This window comes from Furipterus horrens, unplaced genomic scaffold (genome assembly GCF_987537825.1).
Source record: "Furipterus horrens unplaced genomic scaffold, mFurHor1.1.pri manual_scaffold_2, whole genome shotgun sequence".
NCBI classification, from domain to species: Eukaryota; Metazoa; Chordata; class Mammalia; order Chiroptera; family Furipteridae; genus Furipterus; species Furipterus horrens.
The window spans coordinates 167,128,917-167,151,868 of record NW_028327172.1 but is presented as its reverse complement, the minus strand read 5'-3'; the positions used below and the strand labels follow the sequence as shown (position 1 = coordinate 167,151,868).

The window sequence follows — 22,952 nt, the reverse complement described above, 5'->3', positions numbered from 1 at the left end:
ATTATGCTAAGTGAAATATGAAGAAAGAGTAAGACAAATACTACATAGTGTCACTTATATGTAGAATATAAACAAAAAAATTAGTTAAACTCATAGAAACAGAGAGTAGAAAAGTGGTTTTCAGGGGCTGGGGATGGGGAGAAGAAGGAGAGATTGGGAAAAAAAAGGTTTTTCTCCCTGGCTGGTGTGGCTCAGTGGATTGAGCACTGACCTGAAAACCGAAGTGTTGCCGGTTCAATTCCCAATCAGGGCACATGCCTGGGTTGCGGGCCAGGTCCCCACTTGGGGGCATGCGAGAAGCAACCACACATTCATGTTTCTCTCCCTCTCTTTCTCCCTTCCCCTCTATCTAAAATAAATAAAATCTTTAATAAAGAAAAGGTGTGTGTGTGTTTTTCTGTTGGTTTTTAGTAGTCTTACTCTGATGTGCTTAGGTATTTATATTTATTCTGCTGGATATTCATAGCACTTACTGAATCTATGACTTGATGTTTTTCTTTCACTTTGGAAAATTCTTAGCTATTATTTATTCAAAAATTTGTTTCCACCTTTTCCTGTCATTGCCGTCTCAGGACTCAGCTGCCCATATGTTAAGCCTTGCAACACCTGTCATGTGTTTCCCATGCTCTTCTCTGCTTCTTACGCTTTCTGTTCTTTGTCCTTTGATTTGGATATTTTCTATTGCTTTATTTCTTGTTCACTCATATTCTTTGGAGCTCTATCCAGTATGCAGTTCAACAAAATTAATCCCATTTGTATTTTTTGGTTCTAGATTTCAAATTAATTATGTTTGTAGATTCTGCTTATCTGGTGAAATATTCATAGTTATTTTTAAATCTCCAATATATGTTTTTATTTTTTTCTGTTATCTTCACAGAGTTCAAAACAAAATAAAGTATGTACAATCTTTCTTTGTGTTACAAGGCAGTTAAGTTCTGGGTAATTTAGTGGACATTGTTACTACCCAATACATTCTTTGTGTTAATATGTAAAACAGAGTTAGGATATATAGTCAATAATGATAAACAGATTTTTCACCAACATGAATGTTTGGTGGGACATCTGAATGTTATGTGAAAGTGGGACAATTTTTATTTGTGCAGAAGTGCCTTGCCTATTACATGACATCTAGAGTTTATGATCTCTGTTTATTGAATGTCAATGGATAAATCCCAGCATTCTGCCTTCAATATAAATTTTCAGATGCCTCTCAGGGTGGCATAACTCCTGTGTAGGAGCCTGTTTTACATTAAATAGTGGGGCTGGGTCACCCATAATGACATCTGGCCCAGGGCCTCGGGTAGACCTGAAAACAGGCATAGTACAATATGACTTACCTGGTTGAATGTGTCAGAACAATTTCAACCATTTACAGGATGGCCAGTTTTACTAAGCCAACTGGCAAGAAGCTGGCTAGAGAAAAAAGTTAAGGACTGAGCTAATGAACCGGAGTTTCAGATGTTATGACCCAGGTTTGGCACGTTGGAACACAGCAGCATCAGGCAGACGAGCCTGGCATTCAGTCAGAAATAGAGGGGCTCCTTCAGAGCAAAGGTCTTGATGGAGACTAAGTCTAGAAAGCAAGGTCTTTAACAGCGTGTGCTGAACATGGCCACAGCAGCTGCTCCGCAAGTGTTATAGGGCAGCATGGGGCGCAAAGGGCTGTTGTTTGTGTGTTTGACTTCTAGCAACATCACAAAATAGCAATTATTTAAATTTGAAAATATCCACTCATCCAGCCATTCATTCATTTATCCATCCATCCATCCACTCTGTCAAAAACAATGTAAGTTCCTGTTATGCTTCATTTAGTGTGGGAATACAAAGCTGCTTATATATAAAGAAATTGTTCTCACTCTTGGGAAGGGAGAGAGACAAGTAAACAACTAATTATAAAATGAATGATAATGATCTAGTGGAGGAGGAAACAAGAAAATAAATAATTTTAATATAAGAGATAATGGTATATCCATAATTTAATTTTGTCTGCAAACATTTTGAATGTTTAATATTTTTTTCTCCATTTGCCTTAGGAATATGAAATGAAGCCTTAGAGCTGAATTGTTAGAGGGAAAAAAGTCAATTACTAGTTTAAGCTCTATTAGTCTCCCTAGTATCTGAATTGCTTAAGTGGAAATATGAGGCAGAGTTTTAAATCATTATAGAAGCTTTTATATGGTTAACATCTATAGGAATTAATTTTGTCATTGAGGTGCTCTTTGCTGGATTTAACCATAACAGGATTGTGTTAGAAGAAATGGAAAAATTAGAAGGACTTCAGAGCTAAGCCTGTGTTTCCATTATTTCAGAATTTGGAATAGGAAGCACATTTATTGGGTAATTAATTTTCTTCTGTATTTAGAAGAGATTTCCCCCTCATATACCACTCTAGGAGTATAGTTCCCACAACCCTATACTGGAATATTTTGTAAACATTTAAGCTGTGGAAAAGTTAACTTCCCCTTATTGCGGAAGCTGGAGGGATTCTCAAAATCTCAAAATGCTACTATTAGCTTCTGTTACAGAAAATACCATGATCAACAGGTTAAGATTGTGGCAAGTGACCACCAGACCCATAGCTACTATTTATTGTTACCTATGGGCCATCATTGTGCTAAGTACATTCATTAATTCATTCTATCTCTACTGACATCCTATTGGGCCCTGTCTTCTCCTTAGTTTATATATTAGGACATGGAGACTCAGAAAAACTAAGAGATTTGTTCAAGGTCCCAAAGCTAGGAAGTAATTGAATTGATATTTGAACCCAAGTTTACCCACTCTACCATACAGGCATGGTTACTTGAGTTAGTGTGGTATTTAACCTGTATTCAAAGACCAAGGCTGTGGATACAGAGGTAGGTATGGTGGGAAAAATATAATCTTTGGAAGCCAATGGATACTGATTCAAATATAGGTTCCCTCACTGACAAGCTTTGGAAACATTACTTAACCTCTCTGAGCCTTGTGTTCTTCATCTGCAAAATGGAGATGATAATCATTTCTATCTTAACATATTTTAGGAAGAAATATAAAATATATGAATGCCAAAGAATCTCCCTTTCTTTTCTATGCAAAACAGAACTTGGAGGAATAAGTCTGGCTTTGTGGAGGCAGGAAGAGCTTTGGAAACCTGAGACATGGAAACAGTGACTCCATCTAGGAGGCAGAGAATGCCTCTCTGAGGAAGTGATGTTTCAGCTGATGCTGGGAGGCTGTGTGGGAGTTAGATTAAGAGGGTGAGAGTGTGCTCTTGCAGGCTCAGGGATCATGTCTGGCAGGTAAGTCACTTAACCTCAGCGTTTCTCCCTCTGTACACTTGGCAGCACTGCGCCAGTGCATCTCACCTTGTTGACCCATTGAAGTGAGCAGGTAGAAGTAAGAATGATTTGAAATGATAAGACTTCTGTGAAATATAAGGCACTCATTGTATGATATTATACATAGCATAGAAGGAAAAGGATGGGTTTGAATCCCAGATTTACCCATTACTAGATATGCTCTGGATAGTTCACTCAGCTTTTTTCTTCAATCCTATTCTCTCACCTATAAAATAAGGGTAGTGGTACCTTGTTCACAGGGTGCTGGGAGGAGCAGTGAGATCGTGAGTGTGTGGAGGACCTGGAGAAGGACTGGCCCTTGGCGGCAGCTTGGTCCCTTTCCTTTCCCTGCCTCGCCTTGTGGTACCACACTGTTTTAAGAAGATGTGCACAAGAACATGTTGTTAACTTGCCATGCTATTCAGGGTCTCTTGTCAGTAACCGAACAAAGAAACTTTCACTTATACCTAGCAGCTATCTTTTCATCTGTGATTCATGCTCTTCTTTCTGTAGCTAATGATATTCTTGTGGCTGTTGCCTTCAGGTTTTTCATTTTAAGGCAGCAGCAAGAGGAGGAGATCAGGTACAAGCTAATCACTTCAGGATGCTGACATGGGAAACTATGTAGGCCCTTGGTGTGAAAAACAAGAAACTCCATGGGGTGGAGAGGTGGGGAGGTGACAATATATGGAACCAAGCCTTTGAAATAGGTTTCAAACAGGAAGCGGTTTGCCTTTTTTACTTTTATTTGGAATTGATTTGTATTTTCTCCTCCTGAAAGGAGAGACTTTCATGTAAACACAAGGATTCAACCTTTTCTTAATAATAAGTGTTACATGAGAAGTTTTACATGGAATTGAAAATGAGACCAAACGAAGGAGCTATTGTTTATTGAAGCTGTCTGAGGAAAGGCACCTGGGGAAAGAACCAAACTCTAAAATAACCTTATGAAAGTTATTGATTCGTTTCTTTATGGTGTCTTGCCAAACAAGAACCATTATTTTTGTGCCCGAACTGGAGCTGGGTCAAAGAACCCTTTTATAAAATGGATTATCTTATCTGAAAACCTGATTTGTCAGGAAAATGAAGCTTCGGAAATGAAGACATGAGACCCCGTTGAATATTGTGGCTCTGTTATTGCTTTGAAGGGCAAATAGGGAACACAGTTCATTTTTTAAAACCGCAGTGAGTGCAAGGAAGTTCGGGGATACCTTGAGAAGTTTAGATAAGCAGCTCACTGTTAGGTATTTGGTATGTGGTTGTAAGTAACTTCATTCCCGCCATACCAGCTCGACTCCAAAGCTCTGATTCTACCTGTGTTCTTCTACCTTATATTTTAAAAACAACTTTAAAAGATCATGTAAGTTTTATATGTATGAAAACTGTTCTAGGCATTAGGGACAGAGTAGTGAACAAAACAAACAAAATTCCTGCTCTCCTAGGCTTTCGTTCTAGTGGGGAAGAGAGATACCATAAGTAAGCAACTGTTGATGTAATGTGAGGTGGTGAATGCTAGGAAGGAAACGGAGTAAAGGAATGAATTGACAACAACCTACTGTCTGAGGAGGTGGTGTTTGAGCAGCCACTTGAATGAAGTGCAACAATAAGTCACATTGATATTTGGGGAAAGAGCAATCCAGGCAGAGAGAATGCGTGTTCTAAGGCCCCGAGATGGAAATATACTTGGTAGTTCCAGGAGCAGCAATAAAACCAAGATAGCTAGAAAAACCAAAATAAAAAAAAAAAAAAAGGAAATCACAAAAAAAAAAAAAAAAAAAAAAAAAAAAAAACCAAGATAGCTAGAGCCTGGTAGAAACAGTTTGGGAGCAAGGGCAGGAAATGAGGCCAGAGAGAGCGATAAGAAGTCACTGGGACTTTTTAAGCAGTAGAGAAGGTGCCACGAGCTATGACAGTCCTGTCCTAAAGCCATCACTGCTCCTTGGAGCCTGGCTTGCTCTAAGGACCAGGATACACTCCCCAGAAGGTGCTTGGGGAGACTCTTAGCATCCACCTCCTCCATGGTGCTTCCAGCATCTCACCCTTGTCAGCCGCAAACTTGTACCCACAAGGTCTCCAGCTGGGTCCTTCTGTTTGACTCAAGGATGTTTTGGGTCTCCCAAGGGCCTAACATAAGAACAGAAGATTCATCAGAACTAGGAAAAGAAATTAAAGAAAAAAAAAGAAAAAGGGAGAGTGTTGTGCCAACTTTCAAGATACAAGTATACAGGAACCTGAGACCCAAAGTTGCCCAGACCCATCCTCCCAATCCCCCCACCCTGCCCAACTCAAGGGTCCTGGTCAAATTCTTCCCACCTGAAATGTTCTCATCAGCTCTAGATCCCAACAATAAGTTGCCTAGAGATGGCTTTAGGAATCTGAGATTTCTGTGAAAATACTTTCTTTAGAGAAATATATTTTATTGACTTAATGGGAAGTACATATATTTATTATTACTGGCCAAGCTTTTCTGGGTAATTTTAATATGCTAAAAAATTACATAAGTTACATATTTTTATTATTGAAAAAATAGAAAATATGGATAAGAATAAAGGAGAAAACTAAAAATCACCTAGAATCCACACCCAGGAATGACTATCCTTCACTTACTGGTTTACATAATTCCGTACTCTGTTTCCATGCATGCAATTTTTTTTTTTTTTACAGAAAGGCATATTGTACACACTATTTTTGTAACTTGAAAGCACTGCTTTGGGGGAGCTTGATGCCTTCTTTTTCATTTTTGGTGTAAGAAACCAAAAGAATTAAAAATGAGATGAATTAATAATTAAAATAGGGTTATTATACCATTTAGATGAAAGAAAATTTATGTTGACAGTTGATGTACTGCTCTTATAGAATACTATAATTTCCCCCAGAAATTTGAGTACTGATGAAGACTATAGTCATTGTACATTTTTAGTACTAATTAAGTGTTCAGTAAATATTTAACTAAGTGAAATAAAGGTTTTTCTTTTTTTCCTTGAAGTATCTTGCTATTGTTTTAAAAATATTTGGGGATGGAGGCACTGTATTATTTGCAATAACATTTTATTCACATATTGAAAACATAAAAAGCTGTTTAAACATCATATTTTCATTGCTTTTTAGATTTGACAAAATCTAATCCTTAGTCTATATTTTGGAGAAAAACTATTTTAAGGCTACTTCTTTTGGAGAGTGTGTGAGATTGGAAGATAGGATTCTAAAGCACCAGAATTGCAACTGTAACATGGAAAATCTGTAATTTCTATTTTACAATGTTACTTTTTGGTCTTTATGATTTTATCCAAAGTTTTAGCTATTGAGGAACTCTAGTATCCCTACTGTGATAAAGCAGCCTTATGTGACCATAGAAATTGATTCTTAAAGTTTTAGACATAAAAAAATATATTGTCATCTGACAAGGCCTTGGTAAAGGGCTTACTTTATTTAAAAATTAACCATAAATTATTTACTCTGTGAGGACATTATTATCAGAACTTTTTTTTGACAAGTCCCTTGCCTAGATGTAGGAATTTTTTTTTTTTAAAACATAGTTTGATTGAGTGAAGTAGTAGCCTTCAACATTATGGGGATTTTGTAGTGACATCACTTAAATGTTGTTTTGTCAACGTGTTGCATCCTAACTGGGGTATTACAATTCACATGGACAGATATTACCTTGAGGGTAAGAAAATGCTGAAGATTGTTCATGAATGAATTCATCCAACACTCAGGAACTGTGTTAGGAGACGGGGATGTACAAAGAGGAATACAATGAGATCTCTTTCCTTGAAGAGTCATAGTTTAGTGGGAAGACAGATATGTAAATAAGTTCAAGAAGGCTTCCTGGGCCCAGATAAATTTAGCTTGGAATTAGCATAAAGAAAAATTATGGTTATATGAACAAAAGTGAAAAATTATTCCACATTTTTAGAACTCTACTGTTTAGAGTTTAGTAAGCCAAATTTAGTGATGGAGAGCTGCTAAAGAGAACAATGGACTATTTTGGAGTATGGGGGTCACTGAGGAAATAATTGAGGTGCAGAGGAGAACCTGATGCCCGGCAGGAAAAGGCTGCATCTGGACAGTAGAGATGGCTGGAGCCTTACAGCCATGCTGACCTAAAGGGAGTACATGGAGGTTGTACAGCCATCCACTGTCTGACTGAAGTGAAGACATGGGTTCATGGGTACATCAGCTTAGCGAGACAGAGGCTTTTCCAGTTACCTAAGTAGTTCTGCAAACACCATCTACTCAGAGGGATTTATTCCTCCCTGCTGCTGCAAAGCCCCAGATCTTCCCATGCTAGGGCCCCAATTCAGTAACAATTTCACTTTGTTTTACCTGTATAGGCTGGAATAGGAAGATGGGAAACTCAAGGTCCTTCTGGGACTATTTTCAGTCTGAGAAAAGGAAATGTTTATAAGATATTTGTTAAATGCCTTTGACACCATAGAAAGCATTTGGATTAAAAATAAATTACGTTTTATGGACCCTTAATAATTTTCAGTAACTTTTCAGATCTCTTTAAATACATCATTTCATTTCATTTTTTTCAATAACCCTATGAATTAAACACTTTATAAACCCTACTTTACAGCAGAAGATCCTGGGACACAGACACCTTACCTTCCTAAGGGACTCGCCATTAATAAATGGTGACACCAGGATTCAAGCACAGGCAGCCTGAGTTCTTAGAGCTCATAGAGCTTTGTGCACTTGGGTAAATTGCCCAATCTTTTGAATCCTCATCAGTAAAATGGGAATAGTCATAATAAGCATAGTGCCAGCTCCATAGGGTTGTCATGCAGGTACGTGCTCTGCAAAATAGCATCAGTGTGCAGTTACGTCCTTTTCTGCTGGGTCTGGTCTCTAGGATGATGGCAGAGGCTGAGAAAGCAAACCAGGCCACCCTCCTCTAGTACCACAAAGGCCTTCAGTATTTCCTGCTTCAAGAGTCAGGCATAAGATAATGATCAATAAATGGTAGCTGCTGGCTTTGTGAAGTTGTCATTTTTACTTAATCTATATCCTGAAACTAATGTTGTTTTCTTGAAATCAGCAGGAGACATATTACATTGTGCTTGGGATGGAATTTGTTTTTTCTCACCTACTTGTCATTACTGTTTGGTTGAGTAGACATTGTTGGCACACTATTGCCAATTTCAGAGGAATGCGCTATAACAATAAAGAAAAAGAAATTCAGAGCTTTTCCAAGTCAGCTTCTAGTACTCATTTGCTTTGACTCTGATTTTTTGTGAATTGGCTACTGGAAATGTAATTTCACCTCAGATGTATTTTATATTTCTTAAATGACTTCAGTTTTTGAGGCACATTCCCTAAGAGATTATGGATGCATTTAACACTTCTCAACCTGAAAGGATGACTTCATTTTTGCTCGGGAGTGCTGTGCACATCCATGTAACTCAGTACAGTGTTGGTATGTCAGACGTGTTCTTTCAGAGAAACAGAACCAGTAGGAGACATTTTTAAGGAGCTGGCTTGAGCAATTGTGGTGGCTGGCAAGTTTCAAGTCTGTAGGGCAGGCTGGCAAATTGAAAATTCAGGCAAGAGTTGAAGTTGTAGTCTTGAGTCTGAAATTTTGAAATTTGTACAGCAGGCTAGTAATATGGAAATTGCAGCAGAATTTCTGTGTTACAGTTTTGAGGCTGAATTTCCTCCTCTCCAGGAAACCTCAGTTTTTGCTCTAAAAACCTTCAACTGATTAGATTAGGTTCACCCTAATCGAGGGTAATCTCTTTTACTTAATCAACTGATTATAAGTGTCAATCACGTCTACAAAATGTTTTCACAACAACGTCTAGGCTGGTGTTTGACCAAACAACTGGACACCATATCCTAGCCAATTTGACACATAATGTTAACCATTATATTGGATTTCAGCCTTCTGGTGTGAAAGTGTTGCTAGCATCTGCCTGTTTCCCAGCTCATCTAGTTCAAATCGAATGCTAGTGTTCTGATGACTCTCTATCAGGAAATTGGACACTGCTCTTACTCTGCCCCAAAGTATTTTAATAGCACTTCACTTAGTTGGCTGAGAAAAAAACAAAGGATGAGAATTTTTAGAATGAAAGAAAATGTCTTTACTAAGCAACTTACGTACTGTGACCCTTGGTTTATGAAGGACCAGCAGTCACAGCAAAGGACAGTGCCTGCTTTGAGGGGCTTCCATTCTGGTCTAGCAAGCTAACAGGAATGTAAATAAATACAGGAAATGGTGGGATCACAGAGAATCAGTGAAGAGCTGTACAGAGTGCAGGTGTGTGGTGTGCAGGGCTAAGGGTTAAGTGATATTTATTCTTGAGGTTGAAACTTAAAGCAAGCATGTTGGTTTGCAAACTGTCTCTGGGGAAGAGAAGGGGGAGAGGGGATCCTGGGAGAGGGCTAAGATGTGAATCCAGATAAGGGAGGCTGGGTCTGTCCAGTGGCTTGACCAACTTGAGTGGAGGGATGAAAGTCTCAGGACTCTGAGATTTGCCAAGACCAGGGAGAGAGGTGAGTGCCTGATTATGATGTTTGCACTTTATCCCATCAGAGGTAAAGATGAGCCATGTCATAGTTTTAAACCAGAGAATTACATGGACAGCACTCTTAAAAGAGGTTGAGTGTTTAAAACACGGCCAAATAGAATAGCTGTTTTCAACCCATATAAAATAGGAATTTAGGTTAGGAAATCTCTAGGAAGATGTATTTTACTACAGTCTATGGTATCTTCACTGCTTCAATTTGCAAAGGATAGAAACTGGTCTCTGTGGGTTCTGTGCAATAGTTGGGCTCAAAGGTACTTCAGAATGGGCCCAACTGAAATATGGATTCAGCATGATGGGCAGTGGAAAATAGCAGGAAATTTCTGAGACGTTTTTGCACTGAGCCCAGTTTCACCTTTCTGTTATGACCATTACTTTCCTTTCCAGTTTGCTGAGAACTAACATAGTGTTATCAGTTTATGTTTATTTAATACCCTCATGTTCATAATCCAAAATAATTTGTGAGATCCTTATGGATCATGCTTTATGTGTACCCCCATATACCTAGCATACAGTTGGATACATAATAGCCACTCAGTGTTGTTGGGGAAAAGCCCCAAAAGTCTAAATGCGGGATTGATTCTGAAAAACTGACATGTGGCCTTATTCAAATTCATAAGAGCTTTAATAGGAGAAACTTACATACGTCGGCAAAACAGCGGCTCTCAGTAGTGGCGGGCCAAGGAAAATCCATTCCCCACCCCGAAAGACAGGATCCCTTTTTATTGGAGGTTAATAGTAAAACCAAATGGTGGGTAGACACATAGACTACCAATCAGAACAATGCATGCCGAAGTTAACAAATAATATCAGGCAGTTATCACACTATATACATTCACAAATCTTCCTGGGGCATGAGGGTTATCTTTGGGCATCCTGGCTTTCTGGGTAGTCAGTCAAGCCTGAGGCCACAGAGAGTTAAACAGAGAGTCCAACATTTCCCAGATGCTTTTGCTGCTATAGCCACATTGCATCTGAGTTCCCCTGCAAGTGTGTTGGCTGACCTGCCTTAAAAAATTTGAACTACTTACTCAAGTCTTTCTTGTTTCTGATGAGCATTAAAGTATGTAGTAGCAAAGAGCTGGAAAAAGCTGGTTAGTGCTAGTCCAAGTATCATTTTCCTTTAAACAGGCTCTGATGATTTCTGCTGCTTAACAGCAAAGAAAAACTTCAAGTCAGGGAGCAGCTTGTCCTCCTGATGTTTCAGGTCAATCGATGGTTTTTGCTCTGGGTATTGACAGCTCTCTGCTGCATGCCCTTGTCTTTGGCTACGTGGGTTGACTGTGGTGAAATGGATTATACTGCTTTCACTGCCTCTTGAGGTTTAATCAGTGCCCAGCAAGCACTATATGTGATTGTGACTTTTCCTTTTCCTTTTAATTGTTTATGCTGTGGGGCCATTCAAAGATGGTGTATCTTTTGTGTGCTCACAACTTGACTGATCAGTTTTTAACTCAGAGCTATACTTCTTTGCAGGACGCCACAATTTGGAAGCCTGATTCATGCCAAAATTGCCGTTGCCATGGTGATATTGTTATCTGCAAACCTGCTGTTTGCAGAAACCCTCAGTGTGCCTTTGAGAAGGTATGATATGCTAAATATATCCTAAATGTATTGGTAATGTCAGTGAACAGTAACGTTTTTGCATTTTTTTCAGCCATCTGGTTTTGACATTTATCCCGAACTAATTGGAAGTTTTTTGAAATGTGGGAGAGAAGTTTTGCATATCATAGTTAAGAATATCTTAATTTCAGTTTATTGAGCATTTTGTACTCTGCACCAGGCACTCAGTTAAAAGTTTTACAAATGTTATTCCATTCGCTATTATGTGGGGTAGATATCTTTATCCCTACTTTACAGATGAGCTAAGTGAAACCTAGAGATTTTAAGCAACTTAACCATGATTATACAATTAATAAACTAACTCCTGCCCAGAGGTTTTTTTTCTGGGTCTGACAATTGCCAAAGCTACTGACACTAACCAGAGCATTTATAAGCCATTGAATAGATTGAAAGTCAGGATCAACATTTTATTTTTTTCTTTTGTGGCTAATTTATTCAACACTTTTCTTTTTAATTTCCATATGATTTATCTATTTAGGATAGACTTCTTAAAGGTGATTTTCTAAAAACATTATTTGCTCTGATTGTATTATTGTGCTGCCTTGAGAGGTTTTGACTCAGGAAACCTGGTATTTGACCAAGTGTATGAAGAATATTTCATCCTGTGCTTTCTGTTAAAATTTTTTAAGTTTTTTTTTTTTCTAAGTACACAACTATGCTGCTAGAATTTTTTTCCAGGTGCTGACTCTTTTCTTTTTAAGTGAGTCTGTTAAAATAAAAGGCTTAAGCTTCAAATTTGAACATTGGAAACTCCCTAGAGAAGACCAATTATTTTTTCTAAAAAAGCATTCTGTCAATTTATTTTTTTAGTTTTCTTCCTTCCCCAACAATAATTAATCTTGAGCTTTTATACTATCCATTGCTAATCAATTTGTTTGTTTCTAACTTTGGAGTGAACATTCTGTGTATCTTTAAGCTATTACTCAGTTTCTGCATGGGTATATTTCTGAAAAGCTGTTGTACATCATATGTTGGTAAATTTGATAATATTTTGTTGTATATTATGGAGCTTTCTATTTTCTGGAGCAAACATTCCTAAAAGATCACTATTTAGCTTGCTGAGTAACATGTGAAAGTCTGAGCGGGCCATGTTAATGGCCATGACAACATGAAAACATGCTCTCTCCATGTCACATTAATAATTATGATATCACAGAGAAAGCCCTGAATTAAATGTTATGAGACATAGAGTCTATTGCTGAAAACTAAATGTGTTCTATACTGAGGGTCAACTGACAGAATCTAGCCTGTATGCGCTGTGAACAAAGAATGCTTTTGCATTTTGAAATGGTTGGAAATCATCAACAGAGAACAATATTTCATGATGTGGAAATTAGGTTTCAGTGTCCATAAATAAGTTCTATCGAAACACAGATGGACTCATTTATTTACATATTGCATTATAGTGATAAGAGCTGTATAGTTGTGATGTAGACCAAAGGCTAAAATACTTACTGTGTGGCCTTTTGCAGGAAAAGGTTCTGTCTCTTGATCTATACCAAACATGGTTTTATCCCTTCCTCACTCATTCCTCTCCTAATTTTTCTCATGTCAGTAAATGGCGACTCCCTTCCTACCCTTCCTCAGGCCAGAAAACAGTGTCATCCTCTGCTCCCCACTTTCTGCCACATCCCACATCTAGTACGTTAGCCAATCTGTCAGCTCTTCACGAAGCACTACATTCCATATACGGCTTCTCTTCTCTTACTCTGGTTCCACGTGGTATCAGCTTCTGCTTCATTCCCACAGTAACCTCTTCACTTACTTCACTGTTTCTGTGCTTGCCTTTTCCACTATAATTTTTTTTTTTTTTTTAGGGAAAGAATTTATTTATTTATTTATTTATTTATTTATTTATTTATTTGAAACAAATGTTTGTAGCAGCTTTATTTCTAATAGCTAAAAACTTAAAACAATTCACATTTCTTTAAAAATTTTTTATTGTTGTTCTTTTACAGTTCTCCCAGTTTTCCCCCTGTTGTTCTCCCTTGCCCTGCCCACCCCACTGCTCCCACAGTCAATCCCCCATGGGTCATTTATACGTGTTCCTTGACTAGACCCTTCTTCCTGATATAGCAGCCAGGGTTATCCTATTGAAATTGAAGCCAGGTCATGTTACTTCTCTCCCTTAACCCCTCCAATGGCTTCCAAGTGCTTCTCCTCTCATGGTAAGTCCTCACAGTACCCTTTAAGGTGCTATTGCACCTTTTAAATTAACTGACTGTTCTCTCCCTTGCTCACTCTACTTTAAACATCATGCCTGCTTGCTGTTTGCTGGATATGCCGGGGACACTTCTGCCATAGAGTCTTTGTGCTCTGTTGTTCCCACAGAGATTGTTTTTCTTCACATATATATGCCTTGATCTTTCACATCTGTTAAGTTTTGCCTGAATATCTTTGTATTTAAAATTGCAATCATCTACCCCCTACCACACATTTCCTATCCCTCTTACATGCTTTAGTTTTCTTCTTGGCACTAACTACTATCTGACATACTCTATAGTTTACTTACATTTCTTGTTTAATATCTCTTTTGCTAACTGTATTTCCTCAGCACCTACAATAGCACCTGACACATGGTAGGCACTCAATAAGTATTATTTGACTGACTGTATGAATGAATGAGAGATAGAGCTATAGAGTTGGTAAGTTCAAGGTTATGGAGAGCCTTGTATAGTGTATGATGAAGCTTGAAATTTTATTTTTAAGGTGATAGAATAATAAGGTTTCAGGCATACAGGTAGAATGGCTAACTTTTCTTTTAGAACTATCTCTCCGGTTTTTAAAAGATACTACATAATATTAAAAATGAAGAGATTAGTTCAGAGGTTGTGAGATTAATCCAGATGGGAGGATACGTACTAAAATCAGAGCACTGGTAGTGTTGGGATCAAAAGGAAAGGGCAGGCTCAAGAAATATTTAGGGGACAAATCAGGACTGGGCAAAAGTAAGAGGGCAAGGGGAAGAAAAAGGAGAGATGAGTCCTACATTTATGACTTGATGACTAGTTGGTTAGCTGAGCCATCAACTGATATTGAAAATATAGGAGAGTGAGGAAAAACATCCCACCTGGGAGGGAAATGATTATTTCAGTTTGGGGCATGCTAAGTTTGAAGTGTCCACAGAGAAGCTAGGTAGATATTTCATAAAGGCAGCTGGATATATGAGTCGAAAGCTCAGAGGAGGAGATAGGGTTGGAAGCTATCATATAGATATAATTAGCATATAGACAGTTGAGTAAACTTTCAGAATAAATGAGATCACCCAAAGAGATTTTATGGAATTCGGGGAATACAATTATTTAAGGTGGGGGTAAACATAAGAGAGATAAAAGAGAGAACTTAGGAAGATTAGAAAGATGCGATCAAGAGGTAAGAGGCAAGAAATGGTCAGAGAAGAGAATAATGTATGGTAGCCAGGAGAGCAGAGTGTTTCTAGGAGGAGCCTGTAGCAACAGTGTTGATCACAGGTGAGCTAGGGAGTGGGAGGAGATTTAATACTTTCCACTGGATTTGGCAGCATGTAGGCCACTGGGGACCACACTGAAGTTGGGCATCGAGGATAACAGAGTGGCAGGAGTGGAAGCTTTACCAAGGTCAAGGTAAGTCATTTGTGGGTGGTATTAAGAGCCAACAAGAGCAGGATACTGTGAACCTGTGGGGATACCAAGCAGCATGGTAGATTGATTTTCTCAGTAATGCTTACCAGCCAGGTATAAGGGAGAAGAAGGCAAATTGGGAAAATAGATCCAGGATTGGGATTCTGCCATATTAATGGAGAAAAAGATAGAGGTGCAGAAAGGGTTGGGCATTCAAGATAGCATGAATAGGAAAATGAGGCCAGCTGGGGGCCGAATAGCTGCAATAAAAACAAGTGCTCAAAGATATCTGAAGAATGTGAGATGAGTGGGAATGAGGGTGAGGGAGAAAGCTGAAGGCTAGGAGGCTTAGATTCAGAGAGTTGAAAGTTTCTGGTATAGAATAATTTGGAGTGTGGACAGAACCTAAGATTAACAATGACCATGGGAATTTCAAGTGAAGTAGAGGTGAAGAGTATTTGAATTGAGCTGATTAAGAATGTGCAAGGATAGAAGTTAAACTACTCACTTCCATGGACACTGAAGTTGTCCAAAATTAATTCTAGGGTAGCAAAGAACAGAGACGCAGAGGATGAGTCTTTAGTGAGGGACTATGAAGGAGTGACCAGCAAATTGGAGAATGTCATAATTGGAGAGTATGGAGTCTAAGGAGGTTCCTTATCTGTAGCAATAAGGTTGGGGTTGGACCAGATGAGCCAGCTGTAAGAAACTTTGACTCTAGGATCATGCAAATATATTCCAGAGCATTTGGGTTTTTTATTTTAAGTAATAAACTGGATCTTAGAATGCCAGAAATACTGTAGGCCTTTAGAATTCACTTAGACTTTCTTACTTTATAGACAGAGAAACAGATTTTTAGTAATTTAGTCACTTGCTCAAAGACACAGAGCTAGTAAGTGGCACAGCCATGACGAGAACCTTAGTCCCTGGCTAATGACCCAAGGTAATTTCTACTCCACCATGTTGCTTTTAAGTTTTTCTTTGTTTCTTAGCAGCATGTGTCACTATTCAAATCTGCTGTGGTATAAATATGTTAGCCCATGGCACAAAGTAATGAATCCCCATTGTACCATAAACTAAATTATTATTATTATTATTATTAATGGGTTCCTATTATGTGTTTATTTTTTGCTCATGGATGGGCTGAATATAACCTAGTGTCAATGGTAATTTTGATAGATGTATATGTGTATGAATGTTATCTATCTATTCATTTTATAACCTATATAATAGATTCTATATCCATATCCTATATTAATAAGAATAGCTAGATAGATAGGGACAGAGAGAGAGAGAGACAGAGAGAGAGAGGAAAACGCATTTAGAACCTTCACTAGTTAACCCTCTCTATTTAACCCAGTCCTCTCTTGAGGATCTCTGGAAAATGTGTTGGTATAGAGGACAATGTCATGCAAAAGGACACTGTGTTAGTACATGCGATGTGACTTTGGCTGCAAACCTCAGTGCAGATAGTAGTAGTCACCCAATCCAGTTGTTGAAAAAATTAAATTATATATACATATATACACACACATATATACCCATATATATGAGGTCTGTCCAGAAAAAGCCCAATCATTGTTAACATAACAAGAATGGTGTGCATGATATCAATGTAACCTGGCATCCAAGGAGAGTGGACTGGAATGTGCGTGCATGAACAATGACGACTTCACTGTCAGTGGGGGCAGTAGATGCCATTGAGTGAGCATGTGTACTGTGTGGCCGTTATATTCAAAATGACTGAATGAGTAGAGCAACGAATCTTCAACAATTTTTGTGTTAAGCGTGGACATTTCTCTGCAGAAGCTATTCAAATGATTCAGAAGGCCACAGCTATGGGCAACTAGTGATTGGTAGCTTCATTACAACAACACACCTCCTCATGCATCAAGTCTGGTGCAGAGTTTTTTGGTGAAACATCAAATTACTCAGGTGACTCCGCCCCCCTACAACCCAGATTTGTCACCCTGGGACTTCTGGCTTTCCCCAAAACTAAAATCACCTTTGAAAGGGAAGAGATTTCAGACCTTTGATGAGATTCAGGAAAATACGATGGGGCAGCTGATGGTGACTGGGAGAACTGTGTGAGGTCCCAAGGTGCCTACTTTGAAGGGGACTGAGGCGTCCTTGTCCTATGTACAATGTTTCTTGTATCTTGAATCTTCTTCAATAAATTTTTCTTTTTCATATTACATAGCTAAATACCATCTGGACAGACCTCGTACATACACACATACATGTGGATATATACAGAGGTTGGCAAAAGTAGGTTTACAGTTGTGAGTAACATAAGACAGTTTATTCTTGTGTTATGTATTTTCTGTACTAACAACTATAAACCTACTTTCACATATTTATATATGTGTGTATATATATGCATATGCTTAGAAGAGTACCTGGCTATTCTAAGTACTCAATAAATGTTAGCTATAATTATTAAATTATCATCAAAGTTATTGTTAGTTTGTTCTCCTAGATCCTAGGCAAGTAATCTTGCCCAGCCCCTCTAGAAATCTTCATTAATGTCTCTCATGTCTCTCACCCATTAGCCACTTCCCAATGCTCCCCAATGCAAAACCAGGAGGGGCAATAGGTTTATGTGTCCCATTTTGTCCTTTTCTTTCACTCCAAATCACCTTTCATGTTCAACTGGAACTTCAGTAGATAGACTCACGATGGAGACCTCTGCACTGCCACTCATAAATAAGGGATATTATATTTAGGAAATGAGCTTTAAGGGCCAAATCTGAAGATTAATTTTTATGTAAAACAAAGAAAACTATCATGTGAAATCTAATGAACAAAATGAGCTAAGAAGCAAAATAGAGACAAACTCATAGAGAGCAGACTGACAGCAGTTGGGGGAGAGGCTACTGGGGGGAGGAGGGCGGGGGATTGAGAAAAAAAGAAAACGAAAAAAAACTCATGGGCACGGACAACAGTGTGGTAATTGCTGGGGGAGGGGGGAGTGGGGAGAGGTAGAGGAGGCTATGGGGGGGATAAATGGTGATGAACAAAGACTTGACTTGGGGTACTGAACAGACAATACAGTGTACAGATGATGTGTTGTAGAATTGTGCACCCAACACCTGTATAATTTTGTTAATCAGTGTCATCCCAATAAGTTCAATAAAAAGGAAAAAAAGAAAACTAATCTGGGGCCATATAATATTCCTTGAAATCTCCCATTCTCTCTGCCTTTCTTCACTGCTCACTGTTTCCATGTTAGAATATAAACAACACTTGGTTTATCTCATTTTCTACAAATTAGGCAAATGTAGTTTCTACATTTTACTGTCTTAGTGGAAATTATACAAGGGTAGTTTTCTCCTGGGGTTCAGAGACCACTTTGCTGAAAAGCCATTAACATTGTATAGTATATAGGATTTTATAAGATCTCATATCTTATGTTTATCCTTTATAAAGCAAGTAGGAAGAATTTGGTGCTTACCGGTACTGGTATATTTATCTGTTTTATGGATTAACAGTTGTAAAATCTTAGTCCCATTTCTCACCCACTCTTGTGAGTATAGTTACATAAAATTACAATTGTCTTGTAGGCACAATTTTTTAAATAGATGCAGCCCATAAAAACAAGGAAACATTAACACACACACACACATACAAACAAACACACACACTTTTTTTCATTCTAGCAGCTGAATTCTCTGTAGACTTTTATTCTGTGAACAAGTTATAATTTCCTGGCTAATGCAGGATTTCCTACCATTTTTGACCAAAATCACTCATTGCCTGTTCTGTCACATCTCTAGGCATGAGGAAATGCTAAGAGAAGGTGGAGGAAGAAGACAAATCAGAGGATCTAATAGGAGAATCACTGGCCCCAAAGACAAACATAAGCTCTTTTCTTCATAGTTTTAATAACTCTTAGATAAATGGATTCTTCATTGTGGCAAATGGATGGTTAGTTAATATGACAACATCGCAATAAATCCTGGGGTATCATGTGGAAGCAGATTCTCTTGACAGTATCACATCTTGTTAGGAAAAACAGTTGCAATTATAGAAGCATTGAAAAACAATGTAGATCTTTACCGGAGCCCGTAAACTCTACCCAGCTCCCCACAGTACACATGATACCTCAACAATTCTGTGCCTCACTGCTCTGTGTCCCAGGCTAAAGCGAACCTCAGAACCTCAGCTCCCCACTGCTGACTGCCTCCAGCCTCTATAGGAGATCTGGAAAACCCACCAGCTCTGTGGCCACCCCTCACCCCTACCCAAGTCAAGACACAGTTTCTTCTCTCACCCTCACTGTTCTTCTTGTGTGACACTCAGATGAAGCATTTCTAGTGGATACAGCTCTTCCCTTCATTACATGTGACAAGATAGAGACAATTTTCAAAGAAATTATCTCCACAGATGGATTCATTTTTATCTTGGAGAGAAGGTCTTCTTGACAGAGAGAATCCTTTTTGTTAGTTTCTCCGGTTTATCCTGTCTGTTGTCACCCATGGAAACTCCTGAGATCTCGTGAATCTGAGATGGCTTGGGGTGTGGTGAACCACCGTGACTGTTTGCTGCCACTGTTTTAGACTGAGCTGTTTTAAATGTGCAGGGAGAAGTGCTTCAGATAGCCGCCAACCAGTGCTGCCCCGAGTGTGTGCTGATGACTCAGGGATCTTGCCATCATGAAAAGAAAATCCATGCGGTAAGTGTTTTCTGACCCGTGGTTGATTCTCTGTCTGTAGGTCATTGACAAGGGAAAGCTGAATACTAACCTTGTGTTGACAAGAGAGGTTTTTATTTATTTTTTCTTCTTTGTCTGGGCTGTGGAGGACTGGAAGCTCATTTGACTTTCCATGGGCATTTGGGTTTCTTAAATAAGATTAAAACTGTCCTATACATTCTGTAGGCCCTATGTAATTATTTGTAGATTGAATTTGTGTCTGTATGAAGAGTAGTCTGAGAATGTTGATGCTGAAGAAGTTGTGATGCTAAATAATGTAAGTGCCAACTGGTCTTTGTATACCGTTTATAATTTTTTCATTTGATAGCAACAAACAGCCCTGAGTGAATGAATAGAACAGATATTATCATTCCCGTGCCCAATGTTGTAGTGCTAATAAGTGGTGTAACCTGGCCTAGAACATTGGTCGGTCTTCTTATTCCTACCCCAGGGCTCTTTCCCTTAGGGTAGAGTTTCTAAACTTGACAACTATTGACATTTTAAGCTTTGCTATGGGATTTTGCAGCATCCCTGGCCTCTACCCACTAGATATTGGTAGTACCCCCCAGTCCTAATGACCAGAAATGTCTGCAGGCATGGCCACTTTCCCCCAAAGTGTCAAAATGCTCAACTCTCCCCATTTAGACTCACAGTACTAGGAACTGATCCTAAGGTTTCTTATACTTTCTCATTTCAGATCCTTTAGATAATTTTGAGTTATTAAATATGGACTTCAAAGTACTATTGCAAGGTTTGTAACAGAAGTTATGAAAATGGAATGGATATAGTTCATCTTTACTCAAAATAACTAAATGTTACCTGGAGGCAGCAGGTGAAGTTGAATGTGATGGAAAGAGGCTCTTTGCTTTAATCCTCATCTTCCACCTGTTACAAAACTTTCTCCAAGTTAGTGTCTCTCTCCATTCAGGAGAGAGCATAGGTTAGCAGGATTTGATAATATCTGCTCTCGGCTGCTATTCACTGTCAGTACGGAAAACTCAGTGAGTACAATGCACTTTCCCAAGGGGCAGGATCATTTCACGTGAGCCACTGTCTCCTAATTACCTGAGGAAGCCACTCTTTCACTTGTGCACAATGTGCTGCTGAAAGGCACCCCAGCAGGATCTATGTTGGGAATGTCTTCATACCATGTATCACCCTGTGCCGCTCAATTTAGTCTGTGTTATGTTGGGTGATGTAACCTTTGAAACCCCAGAAGAGGATGCCCTGTGAAATGGAAGGTGCCGCAGGGCGGATTGGTGACCAAAATAATGCCAGTTCATAATGACTGGCATAGATGTGTGGTTCAAGGACAAAAACACCAAGCTGAGTCATTCAGGTGAAGGAGCACATAGGATCAAAATAAGACTAGGATCTGGGGAAAAGCAGAGATTAATAACTCTGCGCATGGACCACTCTGATGATACCATTTGCTCTCTCCTGCTATAGTTGTGCACATGTGCAATCTTCCTATCTTGATTTAAGAGACCTGAGAGAGCTGATGTGTTCTAGATCTTTAGAGTGATCATCCTTGCCTCCCAACTAACCTGGACTTAGCACTGAATTTTTCCCAAGATAGGTGCTCAGAACCCATCAATGACTGGAGGACTCATTGACAATGAGTAGATCCCTTTTCTGACTTGTCCCAAGGGCATATTGGTCGTTGACCAAGTGCCTATGTGGTTGGGCAGATCTGCTTGATGGGTTAATTAGAAATCCTCTTGGCCTACTTTTTCTGGGATAGTTCAGAAAGTCTTCCTGCTGCTCTCCTTCCTTGCAGTTCACCCTTTCTGCTATAACATATCACGTGCAAAGCTTTAAACTGGGTAAGAACATATCCATGCATCATTTTCCCATATGCATTTTTCAAAATACACTCCCTTAGAAAATGTTACAATTATATTTCTGGTACCTGATGTAACTGAGAAAAGAGCTGTGTTTAAGGAACTATAGTTTGAAAGAAAAAATCTCTAGTGGCCTACTTTTTCTAATAGAGATTGAAGAACAATTTATTTTTAAGTCAAGATACAAATCTTCTAATTTTAGTCTTAATAAAATTAAAATTCTCATGTGTCTAGTGTCCCTGTTCTTCCTTACTCTCTTTCTTCCTATACTTCCTCTAGATTCTTGCCAAATCCTCCCTAATATTATTTATTTTCTTGAGTGGGTTAAATGCTTATCTGGGTTTGCTCTGGGTCTTATCTGTCACTTGTATCACAGGTATTCTTCCTGAATCTTGGAGCCTCTTAATTTTTTTTTTTTTTTTTTTTTTTTTTTTTGCCCTTTCAGCTTGCTTGGAAAGCAGTTTCCAGAGCACTTTCCCTTTCCTGGAGAACAGCAGTAATCCTCTCTAGCCTCTGGCTTGCGTCCCATAGGAAAGGCAATGGAGACTCTCTCTCAGTAGCTATAAAACAGCCTGGTGTTTTCAGAGCTCGGAACTGTGATCTGAAGTGAAAGTTTTCCCCTAAGAGATTTAGAAGAGGCTTTCCTATAGAGGGAGTGTGGCAGGAGGGGCATCAGTGGAAATGTCCCCAGAGAATAGGGTTGAAACAGAAAATTGAGGATGGTAGTGCTCTGGGCAATATGAGGAGGCCGTGCCCTAAGGAAGCGGCCATGCCTGGTGGCAGGACGTCCTTTCCTGCAGGGCAGGCAGCATCTTATACAACTGGCACTCCAGCAAGTCTGGACAAGTCCCAACATTTTCCCTGGAGTGAGGAAAACACCTGAGCCTTTTGGTTGACTTCAGGGTATTTGACAGTTTTACATGGGCTTATTAGACAGCCAGCATTTGGGGGACTGTTTCATCCGTGACCTCCCCAAAGCTATCTTCTCAAATTAGCATTTGGATCTCTGCCCAGTCTTGCCAACCAGACAGGGAGACAAACCTGAAATATGTTTTCCTAAAGAGTATTGAATGCCTTCCCCCTGTTCTTCTCCCCACAGATTAGCTTGTGAAGGGGAGGGGAAAGGACCATTAATCCCCTTTCTTTTCCTCTGCACTAATTTAATACCAGCACCAGATAATGTCACGGCTGAGAAGGTAATGCTTGAAGATTCACTAAAAAAGGAAGTGGCAAGTGGGAACACCCTGATGCCCGCATCGAACTGAATAGAGGAAGGCAGAGGGAGAGGTCTGCTCGCTTTGCTTGTCTGTCAGGCTAAAAGGAGAACTAATTTATATGTGTGG

The 22,952-nt window shown here is 39.0% G+C and overlaps 1 protein-coding gene across 1 annotated transcript in view; it reads left to right on the top strand.

The window, feature by feature from the left end:
* FRAS1 (Fraser extracellular matrix complex subunit 1) overlaps nucleotides 1-22,952 on the top strand; it is a 461,942-nt gene that overhangs the window by 149,595 nt on the left and 289,395 nt on the right. The window contains exons 3-4 of the mRNA XM_090266724.1: nucleotides 11,327-11,434; nucleotides 19,655-19,747. Coding sequence (XP_090122850.1) covers nucleotides 11,327-11,434; nucleotides 19,655-19,747 — 201 coding nt within the window. The remainder of the gene's footprint in view (nucleotides 1-11,326; nucleotides 11,435-19,654; nucleotides 19,748-22,952) is intronic.